Here is a 14,697-nt window from a genome sequence, read left to right on the forward strand (position 1 = left end):
AGGGAAAAGTGTAACCATTAAAAAATCTACAGTATCAGCACACCATCCAAGAATTAAAAGTCACTTATTCACAAGTTCACTGAACCTTTCTTTAATGTCAAAGTCTAAGAACTTCCTAAGTTACTTAAGAGCCATCCACAAGTCTTTAGTAATTAACAGGGATGGAAAAGAAGCCTTCCCCCAAGGTTTACCAACACTATATTCCAGTATTCTGAATATTCCAAAATATTCTAATACACAAAATAAAATAGAACCTTCAGTACTGGGAATCACAGGTAAAATACTACTAGCAGCTAATTTCTTACATTTTTTTCTTTTTTTGTTTTACACCTTCTGCTCTCTATACAGATTGGGGGACTAAGACCAACTAGTTACCAGTCTTTGGAACCTTCTGATAATCTCTACCTTCTTGCCTCTCAGAGTTTCTCACAGACTAGAATAATTTGCTCTAAATTCATTTTAGTCATAGAATTTATACAAGACCACATCATTTAAAACACACATGTACTTTCACGTTTATAAAACAATATGCCTAGGTTGGTAGATGTCACTCAATTGTATAAATCAGAGTTTTCATTTTTCAATGATTCTAACTTAAAAAAAAAACCAAAACATTAGGAATTCCCAGTTGTCAATCTAGGTGAACAAGCCAGTGAGTGGACATGGTAAGAGAAATTAAAGGTAAGGGAAAAATTTTAAGGATCAGGAATTTGAAGATTGAAAGGCAATTTTAGTTTAGTTTTATAGAATGCATTATCATTGTAGATCATGACTTATAGAATGCATTATCATTGTAGATCATGACTTCCCCCCTTACATAATCTCACAGTATATGTACTACATGTTCAGATTTTGCATGAGTGAGAGTGAATATAATTTGTGTGTCTGTGCCTGGTTTACTTCACATAAAAATCACTAGACTCATCTATCTTGTCCCAAATGACAGGGTTTCTCGTTTTGTATAGAGAAATAATATCCAATTGTATAGAGGCACCACCTTTAGTTTGTTCATTCATCTGTTGGTGGTCACTATTGCAGATCCTATACTTTGCCTATTTCAAAAAAGCTCACTATGAACTTAGCATTGCACCAACGACAACACCTACTCACTGAATTAATGTCTCTCAATACTCAGTGGTGGTATTGCTTCTTTCACTATTGTCTGGTGGCTCCATCCTACTTTCCATACTGTTGAACTGTGTACATGCCTACTCACAGTGTGTCAGGGGTCCTTTCAGTCACACCCTCTATGTATGTACCCTCTTCACGTTTGTAGGTGGTCCTTTAGAACATGTGAGATAGTATCTCACTGCAGCACTCACTGGCTTTCTGTGTGATGATCAGTGACGTTGCATATTGTTGCATTATCATCCTGCTGTCTCCTTTAGAGAGTGCTTTGTCTATTTTTTAAAATTGAACTCCTTATAGTCTTGTTATTGAGATGCTTGATTTCTTACCTATTTTGAATCATCTTTATCAGATAACACAGCTGACAAATGTTTTCTCCTATTCTGTTGACTGTGTCCTCCCTTTGTTGTTCCTTAGGCATGAAGAAGCTTTCTAGTTGGACATGATCTACCTGTCTGCTTTTTGTGTTTAAAGTTTAGCCAAGAATTAGTTGCCTATAGAATAATACCATGGCAAGTTTTCCTGATGGGTTTTCCTTTTCAGGTATTATTTTCAACAAATCTATTTTAGGTAATGTTTTATGTAAAGTATTCCCGAGAATGGGGGAGGGTCTTATTTCATTCTTCTGCATGTGGTAATCCAGTTTTCCTAATTACATTTACAGGAACCCATTCCACAAAACATTCCTGACACTTCTGTTAAAAAATCAGTTGTGTAGATTTATTTGTAGGTCTCTATTCTTCTCCATAGTCTCAGTGCTTCATTTCCCAGTAGGATATTGAACTCCAGTTTTCACATGTGGAATCTAAAAAGCTGATCTTATAGAAGTAAAAAGTCATAGGCTAATTATTAATCTAAGATCTAAAATGTTTTTAAATTGGGGGATATTGTTGTTTATATTAGCTTCATTACATGAATCCATACCATAAATATCATTGAAAGTGCCTAGGCATTGCCATGCCCATTCAGGCTGCGTTGGTTTGTGTACATGCAAGCAAAGCTTAATGCTTGTTCTTCCATATCTATACATGAAATAAACATTTGAATATGAAAATGACCAAAACCTGATAAATCCAAATCCTAGCAGAAAATGACTAAACCTTCCCAAGAAATGGACCTTGTGAGAGCCAACAAGCGGCAGGATTCTTAGGTGAAGACATATCTGAAATGGAACCAAAGCAGCCGCCCCCCCCCCGCCGCCAAATTAGTTATGTTTGTCTTAATGTTATTCTTGATGAATTCTCCCCTTCTTTCCCACAGTCCTTGTCCCTAGGCAGTGGGCTAAAGGGTTACTCCTGTGTCACTCAACCCTGTGAATACTCAGGTGACTGAGTGAGGTACAGAGGACTCACAAGTTAGAGTGAGGCAAAGCTATACTCAGGTGAAAGGCAGCTATGTGCTTGTCCAAGAAAACTCAGAAAAAAACCTTCAAAAAGAATGACAAACTTAAGCTGTGTACTGTCTAAATAAAGTTTACTAGGTCTAAAAAGGAGTGAGAAAGACAAACTGTATTCAAGAGAAAAACTAAGCAGTAGAAACAGACTTGGAAATAGCAGACAGTGTTAATAAAAATGAGTTAAAGAAGGCTCTGCCAATACAGAGTAATCAAAAAGTATATAAAAGAATCAAAGGAGTCTTTTAGATAAGAAAAAAAAATGTCTTGGTTGGAAAATGTACTGCAAGTGATTAGCAAATATTTATTTACTCGGAATAAAGGAGGGAGATAATGGTTGAAGATAGCTAAATAGAAATAATTTGAGAAAACAGAACAAGGAAAATGTACAGACTTAGATACCTCTAAACAAAATGGAGAAGTCTAGCTTATGAACAATTATAGTCCTGGTAGAAAATATGAAAAGAGCAGGAGGAGCAAAAGACTAGAAAAAATAAGATCTTACATTTTCTAAAATTGTGTGATGTGTAAATTCCCAGAAATAATATGTGAGAAGAACAAAGAAAATTGTCATCAAAAGAAAGATACATTTAAGCAAATGATAAAAAATTGCAGAAAACAAGACAACTGAAAATATTGAATGGCATACAAGCAATACACAACATAACGTTAAAACCTATTATATAGCAACAGAATTCTTGGGTTTATAGTTAGCATGAATCGTACACTGGTAGAATAAAATAAGGTTTAGATATTTGCTTATACTGTATTCAATCAATTTCTTTAAAACTACCAGAATAATTCAAAGAAGCAAGAATAATATTTGAGGAAAATGGTCCTGAAAATTTTTAAGTAACCAGATGTAATGATGAACCTCAATTTATCATCATGCCATACAAAAAGACCTAAATATAAAAAGTAAAGTAGAAGAAAACAGAAACAAATCATTTCTAGAAGAAAAATCAAAAGAGTGGACACATCAAAACTGAGACATTCTGCTTTGATGAATACAAGGCATGCTATGAGGTAGATGAAAATTTTGGTGAACCATGAACTAGGAGATTCCATCCAACAGATGTATTATTCCCTGAGCCTATAATAAAAGGATATACAGATGAAAAATCTTCAATGTGACTGACTTGATTACTCACAGGTACATGAAAGGCCAATGAAGAAATGAAAAGAAGTTCAACAACTTGAGCTGTCAGGGAGATGCAGGTTACATCAACTCAATGCATACAGCAATATACTCTATGTATCAATCACTACTGCAATGCCCACTATTGATAAGGGAATACAGAGATAGAATTATTTGTTGTTGATCAAATGCCGAATAATAGCTAATAACAAAGAATTTGGAAGTCTTATTTAAAAGATTTGTATTTTAAAATTTTTGGTATTTAAAGCAAAACATACATTTACCATCCAACTCAATAATTCAATTTACAAAAAATTATGCAAGAAGAAAAATCCCAATGTCTACAAAGAGGTCTGCCTAATATCCATGAAGTTTCATTAATACAAGTACACACACATACACACACATACACACACAAATACACACTCCACTCTAGTTTTGAGCTCTAAATCAATGCATAAGTATCTGAGGTATATCCAAGCAATGGAGCACTACCCAGGAATTAAAAGTATTATTACTGACACGTCAGTAGACTCCAGAAAGATGTTTGTTTGAATGAAAAAGATCTAGAACAAAAGTGTTTTTTATTTTATTTTTTTAGAAAACTACAATTCATTTATAAACTTAAAGCAATGAATGATGACAGAGAAATGATCAGTAATTGTCTGGATATGGGCAGACAGTGAGAATGGGAAATTTGTTTTAAATTAGAGGGAGGAAGTTCTTTGGAATGATATAAATTTTATGCATCTAGGTTATAACATAAACATTTACCAAAATACACAATAGTGAGTTTTATAACCTATATTTTGAAAAGCAATTTTTAAACTCAGTGACCAAAGAACAGACTTCATTAAAAAACAATTCATATTATCACGCAACAGCAGACAATATGAGAAACTGAGAGTTCTGTATCCCAGAACTCTGTTCTGAGGAGGAACCTCAGCAGCTTCTATACAGTGGAACATGAAGGTGCAGTGTATCTACAAGGCAGCATCGATAGAGAGGTTGGGGTTACTATAGGGGAAAGTAAAGTAAAATGTAATTAAGTTGTTTATATTAATAGGTTTGTTAGAAAATCATGTAAAAGAGTAAAAACCAAGCTTTACAAAATATACTTCAGGAATCAATGTTAAAGCATTTTACTTTACACAACAATAGTTAGAAAATAGAAAGGGCAACGGTCAACATAACATGAGCAACATATGTATAAAACATTAAAAGATAGATCAGAGAGGCATGTTCTCCATGTTGAATGAAAATAACAAAAGAGAAACGATTCTTTAAATTCATGGAGTCAATGTTTTAAGGTCAAGAAACTATCAAAAACTACATCCTTACAATCCCTTTCACTATTTGCCTAACCAAACACAGACAAAATATTCTCAGAGCATTTGGTGGAAAAAAGAAACAGACTCAAACTGGTGATGTTGACCTACAACCCTTGCAATGGGGAAGTGAAGGCAGAACTGCAAAATCATTCTCTGCTATACAGGGGTTCAAGGTCAGCCTGCTGTACTTCAGACTCTGTCTTCAAAAGAAAGAAAAAAACAGAAATTTTCCACACCACCCAAAACATAAAATCATAACATCACTTGTTTTGTGGTAGGAGCAAAAGAAGGCGGAGAGTAATGCACATCTAAAAGAGAACCTCCTGTGATCCAGTAGACAATAGCCATTTTCATGGCTTTGCTTTCTTACTTGCTCATATAGATCCAATCTACACTTTCTATACAAATTATAGCAACTGATCACATTGAACACGTAAGTAGCATGATGTTGGGATGATTAAATAAATGTCTTCACATGTAGTCTTAGCAGGTGATGGGAGTGGAGTGGGAACTCTGGTGTTCTAACTATTCATTCCACAATTTAACCACCCAGAGGTTATCACCATGAAGTCTTTCCACATGCAGAATGCCACAGACTTACTCATACACTGTAAAATGAACACATCAATTTCGGTGCTCAACAACCGTTTTCTTAGATGTGCATAAAGATGAGGCTTATATACTCAGTAAAAATAGGAATCACTTTGACCTTTTCCAAGATTTCAATTTTCAGAAATTCTAAGTAGCCTAGACAGAAATGAAGAAGTTAACCGAGAGGCCATGAATATTATGACATAAAGTGCTACATCTAAAGATGTATAAAAAATATTACAATGATTCATAGTCAAATATAAAATGTGGAAAATTAATTATTTATGGATGATATTAGACAAGAAATCCATAAAAACTATCATTTATTAGTCATGAAAATGAAATAGTAGCTATATCTAATAGAACTGATACAGTTCAATAAACAGTCTAAGTAGGAAAGCTCTGTCTCATACAGGAAATAAAAGCAAGCCAATAAAATCTACATGAAAAAATACTGGTAGCAATTATTATGTAGAATGAAAACAACAGTTGTTCAAATAGAATTCATGTGGCTGATCATGGGTATATGTGCCACAAGTAGCTAATTATAGTCCCCTTGCATCAAGCATCATGAAGATATAATAACAGAAAAAAAGTATGAAGAAGACTTTTTGGGAGAGTTGATGGAGTGATGAGAGTCATAGGCAAGGATGGCACGAAAGCAAGTGTCAAATCCACCAAAAATAAGGGAAAGATGGGCAATGCATAAGGAGGGAGAACCCAACATGGAGAAAGAGATGCTCTACAAATCCCAAGGCCAGGCTGTAACACAAACACTATATAGGGTGAGGTAGGAGAATTCTGATCCAATCTGTGATATACAGTAATAACTTGGCAAAACTATCAAAATACACAAATGCAGAACAGAAAAATAACTGTAATAATGATATGTAGAACTAAGAATGATTCATAAGCCAGAAACTGTATGCTGCAAATGTTTAACAGGGAACATAAGAGTAAATCTTTGCGATTTTTTTGTCAGGAGTTGGTTTCTTAACTGACAACCTTTAAAGCATAGAGACAAAAGGAACTAAAGGTGTGTTTCATTAAGATTAAAGGTGTTTGATAATGAAGGAATGTTATCAAGGAGATTATACAGAAATTCACAGAATGGAGAAGTATTTAACATGTATTTCTGAGAGGGGTCTAATAAGCATATGCATTTATTAAATCTCAAAACTCAGTGACAAAAAGACAATTTTAAAATGGTAAATAAATAAATAGATAAATAAATAGACATTTTCTGAAGAGTTCCTCAAACGGGAAATCAGCAAATGGAAAATTGTTCATGATCATTAATCCAGGGTGAAGTAGAAATCAACTCAAGAATAATGCACTTCCCAGCTGTTATCATGGCTGCCACAAGAAACATGGGGAAAAGGGGGGTGGGAAGAGAGCTCACACAGTAAAGTGCTCCCATCGCAAACATGTGGAGCTCAATTATACCCCCAGAACCCAAGAAAAAAAGCATTGTATGGTTGCATACACATTTCATCTCTGTGCTGGTCTGGCAAAGACAGGAGGCATTCTGAAACTCGCTGGTCAGTGTGCCTAGGCTACTTGGTGTGTTTCAGATTCAGTAAGAGACTGCCTCAAAGAACAAGGACGAGAGATATGAGGTACAATGTAAGAATACACACACATACACACACACACACACACACACACAGAGAGAGAGAGACAGAGACAGAGACAGAGAGAGAGAGAGAGAGAGAGAGAGAGAGAGAGAGAGAGAGAGAGAGAGAGAGAGAGAGAGAGAAGCAGAGGGGTAGTGGGAGAAACCAGAACACAGTGTGTTGAAGAAGTGGGGAAAATCTGGGAACTAAAGATACTGCTAGTAGGAAAGCCATATGGCTTAGGTATAGAAAGAAAAGAGATTGTTAGTCCTTTGAAAAGTAAAGTTGCTAAGTGACTCAGAAATTCCTGGAGACAAATAAGAGCATATGTAAGCAGAGAAGCAAAACTTGTATATGAATGTTCATAGTATCATTATTAGTAGAAACAATCCAGTGTACCACACCTGGTAATTGACAAATTCTACAGCATACAGTGTATGTAGTAGAATATTACTATAGGTCAGTAAATATTTAGCTACTGACAAGTGTCAGGATTTTAGATCAAGGAACTCAGTCACTGTGTGGTCTTTCCTTTCTGACTTCTTTCTTTTCACAAATCATTTCCATCCCTGGAGTGCTTATCTGTAACTCATTAGTTCTTGTACCTGAAATACTGTGTAAAAGGGAAGAAGTTGGGGACAGAAGGACACACAGTGTCTGAGCTCATGGATATGAAATGTCAAATCTGACAAATCTGATAAGTTATGGTCAAATAAAGCTACAGAAAGAAGCTAATAAATTACTTAAATTACCAGAGGCAAATAGATACGAAAGACAAACATTATTTATAATAGTAGTGTATAATAGTAGCACTGATTTATATTGCAGAAGAATAACCTACAATGGATTCATATGGCAGAAGACAACGAGAGAAATGTATGAAATAATTCCAAGAATTATCATTCCAAGAATCAGATGATCTGTGACCAAAGCCATGACCAATTAGGTCATGTATTAGAAAATAATCAAGGTCCTCTAATATTCTCAAAATTGATTGGGATAGCCTGTTCTACATGCCCTGAATCATGTGGATTCAGAACATGATATGTCAATATGGGATCAGAACCAAGGCGTGTCATCAGAGTCTAAAATTCCCTCAGAAAGCTTTTTAGGCACCTTGGAATTAGACAACCCTCTTGGAGTTTAGGATCCTTGGAATAGTCCCATTTACCTCTTTCACACATTATATGGACCAATTTTGGACAAAGTGATTATCAGTGCAGCCTCAGTGCTTTGAATGTCTGTAAGGGATGGCTTCCTGTGTACGCATTGGCCTGCACTTTGGCTGGGAGATGAAGGTAAAAATTGCTCGCAAAACTCTTGCCTATGAATTAGGAAAACTAATTCTACATCTTCATTTATAGTAATGATTTAAAGAAGTGATTCAAATCTGTTAATGTTGCTGGAAAAGGGGAAATTCATTTGGAGGGAGTAAAGACAAGGAGCAGCTGGATCCGGTAGATGGGAGGAGGCATCTGGATATGAAAAAGGAGATCTGCACACACAGCACTGGAGCCAGGGCTGAGGACAGCGGTGCCACAGTGCCTGTGTTCACATTGAAAGGTGGACTGTCGCTGCCAGGAAATGCCTGACCTTGACTTCACTGCTTGTGCTCCAGTGCTCTGTGCTACGCCCATCTCAAAGTGTTGTGGTAAGAGGTTAATAGAATTAAGGTACTTGCAACCATACTTTATGCGTTTTTTAGGTTTGCCCTTGTTAAAAGTAAGATTCATTTTATAAGTGAGATAGGTACAAAATATTGCATCATAGTCCATACAATTTCTAAGACTCCAGGAAGTTATTATGCCAGGAAGCACAACCATATGAATGGAAACAGGTTAAAATTTAAGTGCAGTCTCAGCTTGACACAAAAGGTGCATTTCCAATTTTCCTAGTATTTGTCTACATTCTTTGATCCACTGCACTTGTGCATTCCTCTTTAAAGTGGGTGTGGGGATGTTAATGATGAGGTGAGCGATAATCCCCAAGTCCTTCTCTTTCTTTTACCTGAAGCTCTTAACTGTAGCTGGTTACAATTACAGACTCTAGTCATGTGTTCATTTAATCCTCAGTTGTATATCCATTTTTGTCCATACATAGATATTTTAAACTGCATGCTCCAATTGTTGGGGAAAAAAAGTCACAAAATTTAAAAGTTACTCTGCTACCCACCCCTACATGAATAAGGCACTAGATTTGAAAAATACATTGTACTTGAATTCTCTTTGTAATGCCTTTTTGCAAGCACAAATCTAGTGAATACAAAAATTCTTAAAGACTACTGCTATGCTTTCTACGAAAAGTAGAAATCTATGCCTCAGCTGCCACCTTCCCTAGTGCTGAAAGAATGATAATACCTCATGTAATATTACTTCAGTACTGTTTTGACTTGTGGAAACCCTGACTTGCATGGTAGCATTCAAGAATAGATTAAATGAACCAGAGGCCATTAGAAAGAAACACATTTAACACTTTTAACCAAACAATAGTAACACATTCTGAAGTTCTGACAGAGGAGTTTTGTTGGCAATGTATCAGAAGAAGCAGCTAAACTTTAGAGCACACTAAAGGTTTCTTTATCTGTTTCTCTGTTCATCATACAGCATTCTAATAACTACCACCATATACTGGGAGTTCATTGCCCTACTCTTTCCTCTTTAAGTCTGTTCTCTGACACTTTTATCTGTGGTTTAGAATCTCATAGTAATAGACATGGTTATTAAGAGTCTTGCAAAAGGATTCATTGTAATATTTGTTGAGAGCTTGTTATACTTAAGGGTATATGTTAGCTTATTTTAAAATTTTTGATTACATTTATTTGTGTGTGTGTGTGTGCGTGTGTGTGTGTATGCTACAGCTGGAATGTAGTCCAAGGACAATCTGAGTAAGTCAGTTCTCTCCTACTTTGTGGGACCTGGGAATTGAACTCATGTTGTTATGCTTGGTGACAGATGTCTGGAGTGAATGCTGAGCTCTTGCCAGTCTATGTTAAAGTTTTAAAATAATTTTTAAGTTGAATAGCATTAGGGGCTATTTATATTTTTTATATTTAGAGGATGACATTTTAATTTAAATACCAAAGAGGATAACACATCTTTAAAAAGGTCACACTACAAAATGGAGCATGCAACCGATTTTACATGTTCGCTGGTTGATAATGTCTGACATAAATAGTTCAGTATAGTTATTGTAGTTGAATGTGTTCTTTTAATTGACATTAGAAGCAACTGTTCAAAATGTCTTCATTTTCTTGTTTCAACAAAAAAAAAAGGAAATAATTTTTGTATATGCGATCTAATGCACAGCTTTCAAATTCTATTAAATATATCAAGTTTACACAAAGCCAAATGTATGAAAAGGGATCTTTTAAAAAAAACTTTATTTGAGAAAGGAAGAGACTTATAACAGAAGGCAAGAAGGGAAACATACAAACAATATATTTACAACACAAAACAAGAGCTCACCTCCAAGGGTGTAAATCATAATAAATACAGTAGATCTTAGAAGACATTGATTAATTAATTCTAAGGTTAGTTACGTCCAGCTTTTCTTTTTACTGGTTCCAGGTAGTTTCTTGACTAAATTCAAAGACTATCAAATTCAAACAAGTAACGTCCACCAAATATACTGATGAAGTTCTCTCAAATGACATTATAAAAAAATAGGTTTTTTTTTGTTGTTTGTGATCACATATCTTTGAAGTAATATTATACAAAAGTCTGCTCAGCCGCATGTTCCTCCCCAAATAAAATGTATTTTAAAAGATGCACTATCCCTTTTTTTTATGAGATTGAAAAAAGAATTTGAAGAAAATGAATATTTATGAGATGGAAAAATATACAATTTTATCTTAGGCATGCCATATTTTTAATGCAAAACAACTGACAAAAGTCATTTTAATATGAAGGAATATGTTAAAGCAAACATATTGGTGATAGGGAGAGTTGCCTATTAGAACTATGTGTCAAATTATCAGAAGGACTTTCATTAAGTGGAAAAACTTTTAAGTTTCTAACTCTAGTTATGTTAATTTAATTCAAATGGAGACTTTTTAAAAAAGGATAATGTATCTTTAGCAGGAACATTTTAAAAGAAATAGTTTTAAATGTCACAGCAAAATGTAAACAACACATGCCAATAACATACAGTTGAACAATGTCTAAATTTGGCAAAAGTGCTATGTCTCCCTCAAACAGGATACTACACCTTAAAATACCATGGATTAAGAAATATAAATATTTTAATGGAGGAAAAAACTCACAAAGATTCTAGGTCAATTTGGATTATCCATATTAAATGTGCCTTATTACAGCGCACGTTTAACTAGCTTAACAAAAGTAAACTTGTAAAACAAGGCAAACATACCAAAAGGGAATATTAAGGAAATGTTCCAGAGAATAGCTTCCTTCCGTAAGGGTTTCCCCACTCATGGTGTGATTTTCTTAGACAATAAATCAATTCATAGAACAACCTTGAAAAACAGAAAGACTAGAACACTCTCGTTGGATTCTTTCTCCTACGTGTCCTCCTACGTGAATCACTTGGACTTCCTGTTTCCTCAAAGCATTTCCTGTCCAGCCACAGAATCGCTTTTCAGTAGAACAGCAGGAACCTCACAAACAACTGACTCAAAGAAACATTATCTTCTGCTGCCTTCAAAGTTGTTTGTCTCTTTAGAGCATCAAAGGGCATTGTCCTTCTGGAGGTGCATTATATACAAGCAGATTATTCTGTTAAATCCAACATTCATTTTTTTTTATTTGCCAGAATGATCTGATGTATGCCATGGAATTGTATGCCAGAGATTCTAAAGACATCAGGTATAAATGTGAGTCACCCTCTTGTAAAACTGGTTTCAATTTGATAGCAGGTGGTAGTCATACTATGCTTTCTGCAGCTGTCCATACATCCCAGCATCTTATTGGACCACCGTGCTGGTGCTGTACATTCCTTCTCACTAACATTTGCATCAGCTTCATTTGATCTTTTCCCGTACATCATGTCAGCAAATTACAGAAGGTTTAAGTAAACCGTGCAGTGCTATAGCAGACATAATGTCATGTTCAAAACAGAACTTCCGTTTGCATCTCTACTTAAAACCACCTGAACTGGCAAGATTTTCAGTTGTAATCTACACAATAACCTAGAGCTACTGGCATGGTAACCACAACATTTCTACTTAACAAGAAAAAAAAAATAGAGAGAGAGGGGGAGGAGAGTGGGGCAGACTATCTTCAACAGTGTTCAAGACTGTAGTATGATACAATATATACAGTCATATGAAAACTGAGTTCTATATGTTAAAAAACATCAAATCTAATAGAATGCTTCATTATCCAGGCTGGGAAACTATATTTTGTACTCATAGACCTCAGCAGATAAAACTACATACAACAGTGAGTTTGTTTTTCTCTAGAAGTAACTGTTGGATCAGGCTTTGAGGTGGACTTAAAGCCTATTGATTACTTGGATATTATATAGCATATTTTTAGTGTAACAGATATTTTCTCACCAGTGAAGGTTCAATGAAACCTTGATACCCATTCAGAGATCAGTATAGAGTGATACTTTATATAGAAAAAAAATTCATTTTACCTGTTTTAGAATTCTTAATCACTAAAATCAGAGACATGAGCTGATAGGAAATAATAACCATTTACCAAAATCTGCAACCTATTTTATATTCAAATAATGACTTTAATTACAAATCCTGGAGCTAAATCTTTGCCTATTACCTGTTGCATAAAAGCAGCCTGCTCCCCACATTCCATTTCCTGTATCTGAGCATCTTCATCGCTGTCCACGGGTTCCTCCTTGACCTTCACAGCCCCAACTTGTCCCAGTGTGTCACCCACACAAGCACTGCTGTCGCTCCTAGTACTGTTGTCCTGAGAGGTGGCTCTGTCTTCCATTGATTGGTCCCCCTGAAGCTCCTCCTCTGCTTCTTCAAGGTGGCTGCCTGGTTGCTTCAGTTGTTCAATAGATTTCGATAGCAGCTAAAAAAGAGTGTTCAGGAGTTCAAAAGTCAATAGTTCCTGATGCAACACATTCAAGTTATACTCTCAATTTTAATAACTCAACTCGTGCTAGGAAATGCCGGAGACATTAGGAGCAGGAAAGGGTAAATAAACCATATCCACAGATGCTGCGAAATGTTTGTCACAAGGGCATATTGCACAACAGTCCTCATCACACAAAGAAACTGGAGAGTAATACTCTTCTCAAGAAAAGATGGAGTTGGTGTAGAAGCTCGTCAAACTGACATCTCAGCAAATGTTAACGACTATAAAAGCCCCAAGATAAATAGGAGTAGTGCTTTATAACAAATTCTCTAGTATTCATATGATCAAATTATGACAGTATTTAAGAAAAAAGAATTGTAAAATACAGAAATGTTCATTATGGGGTTCTGAAGTTTGAAAGTCAATGATCTTTAACATTTGGACAGGTATAATATTTTATGGCTAGATCCAAACAGAATTAAATAGGAATTAAACAAGGTGTTAGATTTCAAATAAAATACATTTAGACATTTTAGTTGTTATAAATAAAATAATATATAGCCTTCAGTATCATAACATTTCATTGATTAACGATTATTAAAAAGTGACTGGTGATACAACTAACTTAACTATAGAAAAAAAAACCCACAGAAACAAGCTTAAAAAATGGATGTAAATCTTCATATTCTATAATCTGACACACTGGACTTCTGGTTTTGTTTTATTTCATATAATCCCATTGACTCTATAGGTTTTAAACTGTGTTTTCAAGGATGGTTGGAGATGGAGGGAAGTCAATGTATGTGTAACCAGCTTGCCAATCATCATAGTTTGCAGTGTACTTTTAATATGGCCATGGAAACTAAAACTACAAATTATCCTGTATAACGATTTAAGTTCAACTCATATTCATACATAACTAGGTTTAAAAAAATATAAACAGGCTTTAATGTTTGAATAAAATATTACCAAAACTTTGAAGGGCATCTTTATAGATGTTGTATAGTTGTTCTTGAGTAGCTCTGAACATGCTGAGACATCCTTTAAATTTCACTGGAGGAAAGCATATTGGGAATTTTCATTAATTTTTTCAACAATTATTTATTTAGTGCCAGTTAGCTTCAAGACACTGCTAATGATTGAAAAATGGGCAGGCCTTGCATTCTATAGACTCAGGTTTTATAGTTATAAAGAGATCAAAGAGATACATTTTTCCTCATTTTTTATGTATCAAGTTTTATATATTTCTATATGTAACAAGAACTTTAAAAAAGAAAAAACTTTGGGTGTTATAATGTACCCTGTATATACAGGCAGCCATTGGGTGGGTTGAGATGGGGTGAAGGACTTGCTGAGAATGTGTTGTGTTTTGGATGAAGGCCGAAAAGGAGGAAACTACACTAAAAAGATCACAGAGAAAGAGGCACAGCTAATACCACAATTTCATGGAGAATAATAATGTACAGATATGAACTATAATAGAATAAGACCCAAATAT

At 35.0% G+C, this 14,697-nt stretch overlaps 1 protein-coding gene across 30 annotated transcripts in view; it reads right to left on the bottom strand.

Annotated features, from left to right (window-relative positions):
- The window catches only part of Hdac9 (histone deacetylase 9), an 832,819-nt gene that overhangs the window by 292,241 nt on the left and 525,881 nt on the right, over window positions 1-14,697 (bottom strand). For 20 of the 30 annotated variants that reach the window (XM_031355577.1, XM_031355573.1, XM_031355564.1 and 17 more), the window contains one exon: window positions 12,933-13,193. The exons of 1 other annotated variant lie outside the window; for it this stretch is intronic. In XM_031355577.1, the coding sequence (XP_031211437.1) occupies window positions 12,933-13,193 (261 nt within the window). Of the gene's footprint in view, window positions 1-10,559; window positions 13,194-14,697 lie in introns of those variants that run through there. 9 more of the 30 variants (XM_031355586.1, XM_031355579.1, XM_031355584.1 and 6 more) reach the window with 1 other exon arrangement.

The sequence above is a fragment of the Mastomys coucha genome, unplaced genomic scaffold (genome assembly GCF_008632895.1).
Source record: "Mastomys coucha isolate ucsf_1 unplaced genomic scaffold, UCSF_Mcou_1 pScaffold6, whole genome shotgun sequence".
Taxonomy (NCBI): domain Eukaryota; kingdom Metazoa; phylum Chordata; class Mammalia; order Rodentia; family Muridae; genus Mastomys; species Mastomys coucha.